The sequence below is a fragment of the Leucopleurus acutus genome, assembly GCF_964270905.1.
Source record: "Leucopleurus acutus genome assembly, chromosome: 11".
Lineage (NCBI taxonomy): Eukaryota > Metazoa > Chordata > Mammalia > Artiodactyla > Delphinidae > Leucopleurus > Leucopleurus acutus.
Window position 1 is genome coordinate 17,247,030 of NC_139152.1, and position 14,018 is coordinate 17,261,047.

The following is a 14,018-nucleotide window of genomic DNA, read 5'->3' on the forward strand; positions in this document are numbered from 1 at the left end:
TATATATATATATATATATATCCCCTCCCTCTTGCGTCTCCCTCCCACCCCTCTAGGTGGTCACAAAGCACCGAGCTCATCTCCCTGTGCTATGTGGCTGCTTCCCACTAGCTATCTATTTTACAGTTGGTACTGTATATTATGGCCATGCCACTCTCTCACTTCATGCTAGCTTACCATCCCCCTCCCCCTGTCCTCAAGTCCATTCTCTACATCTCCGAATTTGTTCCTGTCCTGCCCCTAGGTTCTTCAGAACCATTTCTTTCCCCGTAGACTCTGTATATATGTGTTAGCATACGGTATTTGTTTTTCTCTTTCTGACTTACTTCACTCTGTATGACAGTCTCCAGGTCCATCCACCTTGCTACAAATGACTCAATTTCGTTTCTTTTTATGGCTGAGTAATATTCCATTGTATATATGTGCCACATCTTCTTTATCCATTCATCTGTCGATGGACACTTAGGCTGCTTCCATGTCCTGGCTATTGTAAATAGAGCTGCAGTGAACACTGTGGTACATGACTCTTTTGGAATTATGGTTTTCTCAGTGTATATGCCCAGTAGTGGGATTGCTGGGTCATATGGTAGTTCTATTTTTAGTTTTTTAAGGAACCTCCATACCGTTCTCCATAGTGGCTGTATCAATTTACATTCCCACCAACAGTGCAAGAGGGTTCCCTTTTCTCCACACCCTCTCCAACATTTATGGTTTGTAGATTTTTTGATGATGGCTATTCTGACTGGAGTGAGGTGATACCTCATTGTAGTTTTGTTTGCATTTATCTAATGATTAGGGATGTTGAGCATCCTTTCATGTGTTTGTTGACAATCTGTATATCTTCTTTGGAGAAATGTCTATTTAGGTCTTCTACCCAGTTTTGGATTGGGTTTTCTGTTTTTTTGATATTGAGCTGCATGAGCTGCTTGTATATTTTGGAGATTAATTCTTTGTCAGTTGCTTCATTTGCAAATATTTTCTCCCATTCTGAGGGTTGTCTTTTCATCTTGTTTATGGTTTCCTTTGCTGTGCAGAAGCTTTTAAGTTTCATTAGGTCCCATTTGCTTATTTTTGCTTTTATTTCCATTTCTCTAGGAGGTGGGTCAAAAAGGATCTTGCTGTGATTTATGTGATACAGTGTCCTGCCTATGTTTTCCTCTAAGAGTTTTATACTGTCTGGCCTTACATTTAAGTGTTTAATCCATTTTGAGTTTTAGTGTATGGTGTTAGGGAGTGTTGTAATTTCATTCTTTTACATGTAGCTGTCCAGTTTTCAGAGCACCACTTATTGAAGAGGCTGTCTTTTCTCCACTGTATGTTCTTGCCTCCTTTATCAAAGATAAGGTGACCATATGTGCATGGGTTTATCTAGGTGCTTTCTATCCTGTTCCATTTATCTATATTTCTGTTTCTGTGCCAGTACCATACTGTCTTGATTACTGTAACTTTGTAGTATAGTCTGAAGTTAGGGAGTCTGATTCCTCCAGCTCCGTTTTTCGTTCTCAAGATTGCTTTGGCTATTCGGGGTCTTTTGTGTTTCCATACAAATTGTGAAATCTTTTGTTCTAGTTCTGTGAAAATGCCATTGGTAGTTTGATAGGGATTGCACTGAATCTGCAGATTGCTTTGGGTAGTATAGTCATTTTCACAATGTTGATTCTTCCAATCTAAGAACATGGTATATCTCTCCATCTGTTTGTATCATCTTTAATTTCTTTCATCAGTGTCTTATAATTTTCTGCATACAGGTCTTTTGTCTCCCTAGGTAGGTTTATTCCTAGGTATTTTATTCTTTTTGTTGCAATGGTAAATGGGAGTGTTTCCTTAATTTCTCTTTCAGATTGTTCATCATTAGTATACAGGAATGCAAGAGATTTCCATGTATTAATTTTGTATCCTGCTACTTTACCAAATTCATTGATTAGTCCTAGTAGTTTTCTGGTGGCATCTTTAGGATTCTCTATGTATAGTATCATGCCATCTGCAAACAGTGACAGCTTTACTTCTTCTTTTCCAATTTGGACTCCTTTTACTTCTTTTTATTCTTTGATTGCTGTGGCTAAAACTTCCAAAACTATGTTGAATAACAGTGGTGAGAGTGAGCAACCTTGTCTTATTCCTGAACTTAGTGGAAAAGGTTTCAGTTTTTCACCATTGAGAATGATGTTGGCTGTGGGTTTGTCATATATGGCCTTTATTATGTTGAGGTACGTTCCCTCTATGCCTATTTTCTGGAGGGTTTTTATCATAAATGGATGTTGAATTTTGTCAAAAGCTTTTTCTGCATCTATTGAGATTACCATATGGTTTTTACCCTTCAATTTGTTAATATGATGTATCACATTGATTGATTTGCATATATTGAAGAGTCCTTGCATTCCTGGGATAAACCTCACTTGATCATGGTGTATGATCCTTTTAATGTGCTGTTGGATTCTGTTTGCTAGTATTTTGTTGAGGATTTTTGCATCTATGTTCATCAGTGATATCGGCCTGTAGTTTTCTTTCTGACATCTTTGTCTGGTTTTGGTCTCAGGGTGATGGTGGCCTCGTAGAATGAGTTTGGGAGTGTTCCTCTCTCTGCTATATTTTGGAAGAGTGGGAGAAGGCTGAGACTGTCCTCAATTCTTTTCATTCTTTTTCCTTTATTCTGTTCTGCAGTAGTTATTTCCACTATTTTATCTTCCAGGTCACTTACCTGTTCTTCTGCCTTAGTTATTCTGCTATTGATTCCTTCTAGAGAAGTTTTAATTTCATTTATTATATTGTTCATCATTGTTTGCTCTTTAGTTCTTCTAGGTCCTTGTTAAATGTTTCTTATATTTTCTCCATTCTATTTCCAAGATTTTGGATATCTTTACTATCATTACTCTGAATTCTTTTTCAGGTAGACTGCCTATTTCCTCTTCATTTGTTTGGTCTGGTGGGTTTTTACCTTGGTCCTTCATCTGCTGTGTGTTTTTCTGTCTTCTCATTTTGCTTAACTTACTGTGTTTGGGGTTTCCTTTTTACAGGCTGCAGGTTCGTAGTTCCCGTTGTTTTTGGTGTCTGTCCCCAGTGGCTAAAGTTGGTTCAGTGGGTTGTGTAGGCCTCCTGGTGGAGGGGACTAGTGCCTGTGTTCTGGTGTATGAGGCTGGATCTTGTCTTTCTGGCGGGCAGGACCATGTCCAGTGGTGTGTTTTGGGGTGTCTGTGAACTTGTTATGATTTTAGGCAGTCTCTCTGCTAATGGGTGGGGTTGTGTTCCTGTCTTGCTAGTTTTTGGCATGGGGTGTCCAGCACTGGAGCTTGCTGGTTGCTGAGTGGAGCTGGGTCTTAGCGTTGAGACAGAGATCTCTAGGAGAGCTCTTGCTGATTGATATTACATGGGGCCGGGAGGTATCTGTTGGACCAATGTCCTGAACACGGCTCTCCCACCTCAGAGGCTCAGGCCTGACACCTGGCCAGAGCACCAAGACCCTGTCAGCCACACAGCTCAGAAGAAAAGGGAGAAAAAAGAAAAAGAAAGAAGAAAAATAAATAAAATATATAAAGTTATTAAAATAAAAAAGTAATTAAAAAGAAAGAGGAAGAGAGCAACCAAATCAACAAACAAATCTACCAATGATAATAAGCTCTAAATACTAAACTAAGATAAACATAAAACCAGAAACAAATTAGATGCAGAAAGCAAACCCCAAGTCTACAGGTGCTCCTAAAGTCCACCACCTCAATTTTGGGATGATTTTTTGTCTATTCAGTTATTCTAGAGATGCAGGGTACATCAAGTTGATTGTGGAGATTTAATCTGCTGCTCCTGAGGCTGCTGGGAGAGATTTCTCTTTCTCTTCTTTGTTTGCACAGCTCCTGGGGTTCAGCTTTGGATTTGGCCCAGCCTCTGCATGTAAGTTGCCTGAGGGCGTCTGTTCTCCACTCAGACAGGACGGGGTTAAAGGAGCAGCTGCTTAGGGGACTCTGGCTCACTCAGGCTGGGGTGGGGGGAGAGGGGGGGAAGGGGTACTGAATGCAGGGCGAGTCTGCAGCGGCAGAGGCCAGCGTGACGTTGCAACAGCATAAGGTGCACCATGTGTTCTCCCGGGGAAGTTGTACCAGGATCACAGGACCCTGGCAGTGGCAGGCTGCACAGGCTCCCGGGAGGGGAGGTGTGGATAGTGACCTGTGCTTGCACACAGGCTTCTTCTGCAGCAGCAGCCTTAGCATTTTATGCCCATGTCTGGTGTCCACGCTGATAGCCACGGCTTGCGCCCGTCTCTGGAGCTCGTTTAGGCAGTGCTCTGAATCCCCTCTCCTTGTGCACCCTGAAACAATGGTCTTTAGCCTCTTAGGCAGTTCTAGACTTTTTCCAGGACTCCCTCCTGGCTAGCTGTGGTGCACTAGCCCCCTTCAGGCTGTGTTCACTCAGCCAACCCCAGTCCTCTCCCTAGGATCTGACATCCGAAGCCCGAGCCTCAGCTTCCAGCTCCCATGGCGGGTGAACAGACAAGCCTCTCGGGCTGGTGAGTGCTGGTCGGCACTGATCCTCTGTGCGTGAATCTCTCTGCCTTGTCCTCTGCAACCGTGGCTGCGCTCTCCTCTGTGGCTCCGAAGGTTCCTCCCCCCCCCCCACCCTCCCTGCCACCCCCTGTCTCCACCAGTGAAGGGGCTTCCTAGTGTGTGGAACCTTTTCCTCCTTCACAGCTCCCTCCCAGACGTGCACGTCCTATCTCTATTCTTTTGTCTCTGTTTTTTCTCTTTCCTTTTGCCCTAACCAGGTACATGGGGAGTTTCTTGCCTTTGGGAAGTCTGAGGTCTTCTGCCAGCATTCAGTAGGTGTTCTGTAGGAGTTGTTCCACGTGTAGATGTACTTTTGATGTATTTGTGGGGAGGAAGGTGATCTCCATGTCTCCTCTGCCATCTTGAAGGTCCACCCCCCCGATAGTGTATTTTATTATTAAACAATTTATTTGCTTTTTCTGGTCACTGGGTTTAATATTATGACTGAACAGAAATAATATATCTGAATTCCTAAAACAGTAGGCCAGTTTGTATTACATAGTTTAATTTGTGAAAGAGAATTACGTTTTACACTATAAATTTGATGTTATTTTGTATTTTAAAAATCTTTCTGGTATGTATTTCTTGCTTCTTGATATTTCTATATCTTTTATATTTAAAATATTTTTTTGTATAAGAATTGTACATTCATTATAGAAAAATTAGAAAATATGGGTTGAAGTCTTGTATTTTTAAAATCAGCTCTGTAATAAAAATATTTCTATATGACTATATTTACTTCTTTACACTAATTTCTAATGGTTTCAAAGATTTCACTGTGTGAGTATACCATAATTTGTTGGACATTTGGGTCATTTTGTTGTTTTGATTTTTTTTTTTTTTTAATAAGCAATGTGTCTCTCCAGGATTTTAATTAAAGGTACTCAGTATTTTTGTAGTAAAGAGACCTATTTAATCCATTGCTTGCCAAATACCCTTTCACTGTTCTGGCAAAATATTTTTCTGAAAACTAGTTTTAGTGATTCAGTGGATATAGGAAGTTGGCTGTTGGTATGAATATCCATGTACTGAATTTCTTAGATTTTTTTTTTGAGTCATGAATGGCTGTTGACTTTTATCACCTGATGTATTGCATCTACTGAAATTTTATTATTTTGAATTTCTTCTAGCTTTATTGAAATGTGATTGACAATAAAAATTGTATATATTTAAGGTATACAATGTGATGTTTTGATATAGATATGTAACATCTTGAATTTTTTTTGAATTTATTTATTTTATTTATTTATTTTTGGCTGCATTTGGTCCTCACTGCTCTGCACTGGCTCTCTCCATTTGCAGCGAGCGGGGGCCACTCCTCGCTGCGGTGCACAGGTCTCTCACCACAGTGGCCTCTCCTGTTGCAGAGCACGGGCTCCAGAGCGTGGGCTCGGCAGCTGTGGCACATGGGCCCAGCCGCTCCGTGGCACGTGGGATCCTCCCGGACCAGGGCCTGACCCCACGTCCCCTGCACTGGCAGGTGGATTCCCAATCACTGCACCACCAGGGAAGCCCCAACAGTTTGAATTTTTAATGCGATGATTTAGGTGAACAAACTTCCTAATATTAATCAACTGTTACATTTTTTAAAAATCTTAATTATGGAATTCTAATTAATTTGTATTTGTTAGTATTTTATTTAGGATTTTAGCATCTCTAGGTTGGCTCTGCAGTCTTCCTTTTTGTGTTGCCTTAATGAGATTTTGCTATCAAGATAATTCTGGCTTGGTCCGATGAATGGAGACTATTAGCATCTGTTTCCATTATCTGCTATTTTTCCTTGAAGGGTATTCCTTGATAAAGCACTCCAGTTACATCATCTATCCTTACTATTTTTATTTAGGGAATAGATTTAGAGTATTTTTGTTAATGTCTTCCTTAGATATGTTTCTCTCCTGGTTTGTATCAATACAGGTAATTTATATTTGCTAGAAAGTTATCCATTTTGTCAAGACTTTATAGTTATTTCTCTACATTTTGCCTAATTTTTTATCTTGTATTCTCCTAAACATCTGTGTTTAGATCTTACTAACATTGTATTCCTGTATCTTTGCCTTTTGCTCTTGTTTAGGATTCTCTGCTCTTTGTTTAGCTTTTTGGCTTTAAAATTTTTTGTTTTCCTCACTTTCCTTTGTCCATTTTTAAAAAGTAAATGTATGCATGTTTATGAAATTGAATAATCTAAAAGTCTAATAACAAGTTTAAAAACAAAAAACAAAACAGGTCCTTGCCCTACTCTTCTCAACCCATTTCTCACTCCCTCCACTTTTAAATCTTTTAGGTCTTTCTTCTGATATTTAGCTCCATATTTCAAAATAAATTGTGTATACTGCTATTTCTTGATTTTTCAGTCTGAGACATTATCTATAAATTCAAACTACCAAAGATGAGGTTGGGTAAACACAGAACATGCATTATATAAAGTCAAGATAATAGACACACAGATAGAATAACTCTAAACTACCACAGTACGTTAAGTTTTACCCTGATGTTATTTTTTCAGTTAGTGTGATGCGAATACAGAAGATCTCTATTAATGTACAAATGCATCATCTGGTAAACATTAGGGTGATCCAGAAGTTATTTTACTTTTAAATCCCTTCACTTAGATTACTTTATCAGGCAGGCACTGAGCTATATGGAATCCTAAAGAAGTGGGTGCATAGGATATGAAAATATTGATATGAACAAAAAGAAAATAGGTTCAGATTATGTGAACCTGTCCAGGGCTTGGTAAGGACAAAGGAGGGTGGGAAATTAGACATAGGAAGGAAGGCATCTTTCTTACTTTAAGGCAGGCCAAAGACTACTTTTGACTGAATGAAATCTAAGCCTGAGGCATAAATCATGTTGCTTCCCTATTTGTCAAGCTAAAATGATACACAGACTGGTCCTCTTTTTTTTGCCTTATTTTAAGCCTTACTTTGGATGCAACAAATATAAGAATCACAGTGTGATATAGGCATCTACCAGGGGCATCAATCTTTTCTATTCATTCTGCTAAGATAATAGATTTAAAGGCTTTAAAGACTCAATTCTAATGAATCAATATTCAAATGGCTGAATTCCTCTTCTTCCTTTCCTGCTTGCTTCTAGTTTAAGCTGGCAAGACCACAAAGTTAGCAAAATTCTTCCTCGTTATTTATTCCAAAGGCAACATTTAAATTTATTCTTTGCTATAATGAGGCTTAAACTGGAGGGATTGAGAAAGAATGCTGGCTACAGAGTCCCAAGAGCAGGATTGCTTAATCAGATATCCTGGTCGATTTTAATTGAAAAACTTTGCCAACTTACTGTGGTAAAATGAGGGAACTTCACATCAAGTTATGTCTACAGAATTGTGATCTATTGTGAAATAAAAACATTATCTAATCAACTGCATGGGTTTGAATTAATTTTTTTTTTTTTTACTTTAAAAATCAACTTTGACAGATCAGAGTCAAGGAATGTTTTCATAATGGACACTTCATCCAAAGAAAATATCCAGTTATTCAGCAAAAATTCAATGCAACCTGTTGGGAGGCCTTCCTTTAAAACAGAATATCCCTCCTCAGAGGAGAAACAACCCTGCTGTGGTGAACTAAAGGTAACAAACAATTAAATGATAAACAACCGTAAGTGGTTAACTAAAGAGATAAGAGAATTTGGTGGAGTCCATGCTCTCAGTTCTTGATCCAGTTATTTTCTACACACTATAGCTAGAGGTGAGAAATTTTTTCCACTTTAAAAAGTGACCTTAGATGCAATTTATGAAAACCACACTTTGCTGGGCAGTGAAAGCAATCTTTGCCTGACTATGTAGGTTAAATTACTAAATATTACTTTCCTGGCTCACTTGAATGCCCCTCCGAAACAGAAAGGAGAGAGGTAATGATATTCATTAAATATCTACCATGTACCAGATGTTATGCTATGCACAGTTGTAACATTTAATCTATGAAACATCCATATTATTCCCATTCTATAAATGAAAAATTTGACTTTCCTGGCCACAGAGTAAGGGACAGGGTTCCCTTTTAAATGGTGCTCAACGTGACTCCAAGTTCCTATACTTTCCTTGCATCAAATATTCACTCAACAAATACATACGTTTTTTTTTTTCATATAATCTGCCTTATGGATACTCCATCACAGACCCAGGTCTAGCAAAACACACAAGCCAGATATCAAAAAGAATATATTTTTTTCATTGAATAAGAATTTGAGTATGAATTTAACTTGAATATGAACTTAAACACAAAGAACAGTAGTTCTACTTTTTCAGTCTGTTACGTTCCCTGCTAGAACATTAACCATTGCTGTGAAATACACTTAATGAGTATTAGACCTGTGGTAAGATGTTGAGTATTTGGTTGATGGTTTTTATTTTCTTACCTTTCAATGGCTCCTTCCTCTCTCTGCTTCCCCATACAATGAATCTTCTTTTCAAAGCCAAGACATCTTTGAATGCCCTTTGGGGGAGAGGGGGAGAAAGGGTGGAATTCAACATACATTATGAATGAAAGTCTATTTGAATTTTTAGAACTCTACATGAGCTTGAGGTGGGAAGAAGCCTATTACTTTGCTTGAATGAAATCTTCAGTGGTAACAGGCTTGTTACCTGGTTTGTGGTTTGTGTTTCTGTCTCTCTGTTTAGTAAATTTCCAGTCATATGTCAGACTGGAGTTAGACTAAGTGTGACCTGTCATATTTTTCAGGTGTTCTTGGGTGCCCTGTCTTTTGTTTACTTTGCCAAAGCACTGGCAGAAGGCTACCTGAAGAGCACCATCACTCAGATAGAGAGAAGGTTTGATATCCCTTCTTCACTGGTGGGAGTTATTGATGGTAGTTTTGAAATTGGTAGGTATTGCAGATGCCTGACTTTACTTTTTTTTTTTTTTTTGCGGTACGCGGGCCTCTCACTGTTGTGGCCTCTCCCGTTGCGGAGCACAGGCTTCGGACGTGCAGGCCCAGCGGCCATGGCTCACGGGCCCAGCCGCTCCGCAGCACGCGGGATCCTCCCGGACCGGGGCACGAACCTGTGTCCCCTGCATCGGCAGGCGGACTCTCAACCACTGCGCCACCAGGGAGGCCCTGACTTTAAGTACAAGGTTTCTAGGCACGACTAAATGACATCCTCACTGCATTCTGCTGTCTGCTAGTATCAGACTCTATCTGTAAAATCTTATTTGGACAGAGTTTGCCATGGCCTTGTGCTACAGTATAGGCAATTTGTTCTCTCCGAGCAAACAGCAATTAACTTCCTGCCCCAGGTGTTCACTATTATATGACTCACACAAGTTTTCAAGCAGAGTGAGACTTCTCTAGGAGAGAGAGTGAGATGCTGCTGGTATTTTGAGTTAAAAGTATGCAGGAAATGTCCTTACAAAAGAGTTTTATATCCTGGAAGCCCTGTGATTCAAACTTTTCTAGAGCTTCAAAGAAGCTCTAGAAAAATATCTTGTAATGATTTAAGAAGAAGTTAAACTATAAAAGGGGTATTTCTGTCCAGTGGCCTAGAAAGAGGATAAAGGGATTCTATTAACAAGAACACTACAGCAAAACAGGCAATAAAAATTCTACTCTCCGGGTTCTTTGGTTATAGCCATTGACTGTACACTTTGAACTTGAAAAGACCAAGTGATTTTAGTCACTGTTTTGGAAATACTTTAAAGAGTGTAATCCCACTTAGCTTCCTGAGTTGATAAACTAAGGGGCTTTGATTCCTTCTTGAAGTAAACAAAATTAATAGTCTCTGTGGTCCTTCCTGCTTGTTGAGACTCAAATATAGGCTATAGTAAAATCTCTAACGGCTCCAGGTTCAGCTTCACTTAAACCTTCAGAAGACTGAAGGAATATATTTCAACTCTTCAACAATTACTATTCTAGTTCTGTTGGGCTGCACCCGCAGGCCAGCAAGCCCTGTGCTTGTCCAGCTTCAAGACCGAAGAAAGAGCCCAGAGTTAGCGACAGAAACATCAGTGGTTTAACGGATAGGGGGAACTTACACGTCTGAAGCAAGGTCCTGGAGCAACAAGCCACGGTGTGCGGCTGACTGCAGGCAGGACATGGCGGCAGTCTTCTCTCCCAGGGAGGAGGGGGAGATTACCAGTTATAGGGGGAATTGACTTCAGGTTGGCTCATTGGTTACCAGGGAAACCAGTAGGTGGCACGCCCCCTCACTGCCGCTTTGACAAGCTATCCTAGTGGAGGTGTTCTGATCTAAAATTAGAACAGTCACTAGCTGAAGGGGCAAATATACAGGAAGGTTGGTAGTGTGAGTAGCGTGTAGATGAAGCAGGCACTGGTTGAGCAGGGAATGTACATAGAGCAAAAGAAGGGCCATCTTGGGTGGCCTGATCATACACGTTCATGCTGTATATATCAGTTCTTACCCTAAATATCAGAGAAAGAATTAAAAGAGTGAATAGGTAACCTTTTACCTTCAGGCTTTTACTTCCCAAATCCATCTTTCATCACCCTACCAGAAAAAGATTTCTTGGTTCAGTGCTAGTCAAACATTAATGTTCACGCAAATGACTGGACAATTGTGTTAAAATGCATAGACTGATCCTGTAGGAAGGGAAGTAAGATCCTGCATATCTAACAAGCTCCAATACAATGTTGATGCTACTCATCAATGGGCTGCACTTTGTGTAACAAGTTTCTAAAACACCTGATCATATCACTACCTTGTGTAAGCTAATTGGAGACACCTGGAGAGTTGATTTATTCCTTGATGACTGCCCTGCCTACAACCCTAAACGGAATGAAAGTCCATGGAGAGTCAAGGTAAGGGTAACACTGCATCAGGAGAAGAAACAAGTATGAAGAGGAAGCTGGGTGCAGATCAAAAGAATAAATCAGACTTACAGGAAGAAGAAGAAATGAGCAGACAGAAAATTACATATGAAGTGATTCACTGATTATTGCTCACTCTAGATTATAGTATGAAAACATTTTGTAGCTGAAGAGACTTGGGAAGAATCTTGTCCAAATTTTTCTTAGATTCCCAGACCCCAGTGCAAAACTTGAGAGGGTCTATATTTAATAGAGAGTACTAATGTTGCACAGGAAGTAAAAAAAGGGCCCTGAGTCTAAATTCATATTAATTCTTCCAGACCATTCTAAGGATAGAAATTGTTTATTGGATTAGAGGCAATAAAAGTCCTCTGACTTCCATTGCAAAACTTTATCCCAAATATCACAGGTTTGCTCTAGTTATTTGCAATCCCTAGTTTTCCAGAAAAGTGGGTTTCCTGACCATAATTTTAATTTACTCCTTTTGCCTCTCTTCATATTCCTTCCTTCCAGAGCTCTGGACCCATTCCCACCCTCTGTCTCTAGCTTTAAATTCTTTTATTTTTTGCAGAACAATTTCATTTATCCTTTGACATCAGTTGGCATTATCATCTAACATCTGCCTACTGGATACTCAATTTCTTCCCAAGTAAAGTATTTTCTTGTAACAAGGACTCTTTCTCCAAAAATGACAGAGTTTCCAAGAAAATAAAATGTTTTCTTATCAAGACCTACTAATATTTGCAGATATTAATTCTTTGTTTCAAATATTTTTCCATGTATTTTCTTCTAAATATTTAAAACTTTTGTCTTTTACATTTTAGTATTTAGTCAACGTGACATAGATGTTTTTAGATACACTTTGGGTTTTTTTGTTTTTTTTTATAAATTTATTTATTTTTGCTGTGTTGGGTCTTCGTTTCTGTGTGAGGGCTATCTCTAGTTGCGGCAAGCGGGGGCCACTCTTCATCGCGGTGCGCGGGCCTCTCACTATCGCGGCCTCTCCTATTGCCGAGCACAGGCTCCAGACGCGCAGGCTCAGTAGTTGTGGCTCACGGGCCTAGCCGCTCCGCGGCACGTGGGATCCTCCCAGACCAGGGCTCGAACCCGTGTCCCCTGCATTAGCAGGCAGATTCTCAACCACTGCGCCACCAGGGAAGCCCAATACACTTTGTTTTTTAAGGCAGTTTGGGGTTCACAGCAAAAGTGAGCAGAACGTACAAAGATTTCCCATAAACCCCCTGTCCTCACACATGCACGGCCTCCCTCATTATCAACATCCCTCACTACAGTGGTACATTCATTACAGTTGATGACCTACAGTGATACCTCATTATCATCCACAGTCCAGAGTTGACGTTAAGGCTCACTCTTGGTGTTGTATACTCTGTGGGATTGAACAAATGTATAATGACATGTATCCACTATTATAGTATCATACAGAGCACTTTTAATGCCCTAAAAATCCTCTGTGCTCTGCCTATTTATCCATCCCTACCCCCTACCCCTTGGTAACCACTGATCTTTTTACTGTCTCCATAGTTTTGCCTGTTTCAGAATGTTATACAGTTGGACTCATACAGTATGTAGCCTTTCCAGATTGGCTTCTTTCACATGGCAATAAGCATTTAAGGTTCTTCCATGTCTTTTCATGACTGGATAACTCATTCCTTTTTAGCACTGAATAATAATCTATTTCTGAATGGACCTTAGTTTATTTATCTATTCATCTAGTGAACTTCTTGATTGCTTCCAAGTTTGGGCAATTATAAAGAAAGCTACTGTAAACATCTGTGTGTGCAGATTTTTGTGGGGACATAAATTTTCAACTCTTTTGGGTAAATACAAAGGAGCATAGTTGCTGGGTCTTATGGGAAGAATATGTTTAGTTTTGTAAGATACCACCAAATTGTCTTCCAAAGTGGCTGTACCATTTGGAATGAGAGTTCAACAATAAATGAGAGTTCTTGTTGCCCCACACCCTCAGCAGCATTTAATGTTTTGGATTTTGGCCATTCTAATAGATATGTAGTGGTGTTTCATTGTTTCTTAATTTGCAGTTTCCTGATGACATACGATGCTGAACATCTTTTTGTGTGTTTATTTGCCATCTGTGTACCTTCTTTGGTGATCTGTCCATCGAGGTATTTGGTCCATGTTTTAAACAGGTTGTTTGTATTCTTATTGTTGGGTTTTAAGAGTTCTTTGTGTATTTTGGATAACAGTCCTTTATCTGATATGGCTTTTGCAAATATTTTCTCTTGGTATGTGGTTTGTCTTTTAAGTGTCTTAACATCATCTTTCATAGAGCAGAAATTTTTAATTTTAATAAAGTCCAGCTTATCAATTTTTTCTTTCATGGATTGGGCTTTTGGTGTTGCATCTAAAAAGTCATCACCAAACCCACGGTCTTCTAGGTTTTCTCTTATGTTATCTTCTAGAAGTTTTATAGTTTTGCATTTTACATTTAGCTCTGTGATCCATTTTGAGTTTATTTTTGTGAAGACTGTAAAATCTGTGTCTAGATTCAGTTTTGTTGGGTTTTTTTTGCATGTGGATGTCAAGTTCTTCCAGCACCATTTATTGAAAAGACTACCTTTGCTCTATTGTATTGCCTTTATTCCTTTCTCAAAGACCAGTTAACTGTATTTATGTAGTCTGTTTCTGGGCTATCTATTCTGTTCCATGTATCTATTTATCTATTCT

At 39.4% G+C, this 14,018-nt stretch overlaps 1 protein-coding gene and 1 long non-coding RNA gene across 4 annotated transcripts in view; one reads left to right on the top strand and one right to left on the bottom strand.

Annotated features, from left to right (window-relative positions):
* LOC309968564 overlaps positions 1-14,018 on the bottom strand; it is a 152,279-nt gene that overhangs the window by 83,980 nt on the left and 54,281 nt on the right. The window contains exon 2 of the long non-coding RNA XR_014326583.1: positions 8,907-8,983. This is a non-coding gene — a long non-coding RNA (uncharacterized lncRNA). The remainder of the gene's footprint in view (positions 1-8,906; positions 8,984-14,018) is intronic.
* The window catches only part of SLCO1C1 (solute carrier organic anion transporter family member 1C1), a 47,939-nt gene continuing 41,663 nt past the window's right edge, over positions 7,743-14,018 (top strand). For all 3 annotated transcript variants that reach the window (XM_082849849.1, XM_082849850.1, XM_082849848.1), the window contains exons 1-2: positions 7,743-8,118; positions 9,230-9,371. In XM_082849849.1, coding sequence (XP_082705975.1) covers positions 7,990-8,118; positions 9,230-9,371 — 271 coding nt within the window. In that variant the 5' untranslated portion in view covers positions 7,743-7,989. The remainder of the gene's footprint in view (positions 8,119-9,229; positions 9,372-14,018) is intronic.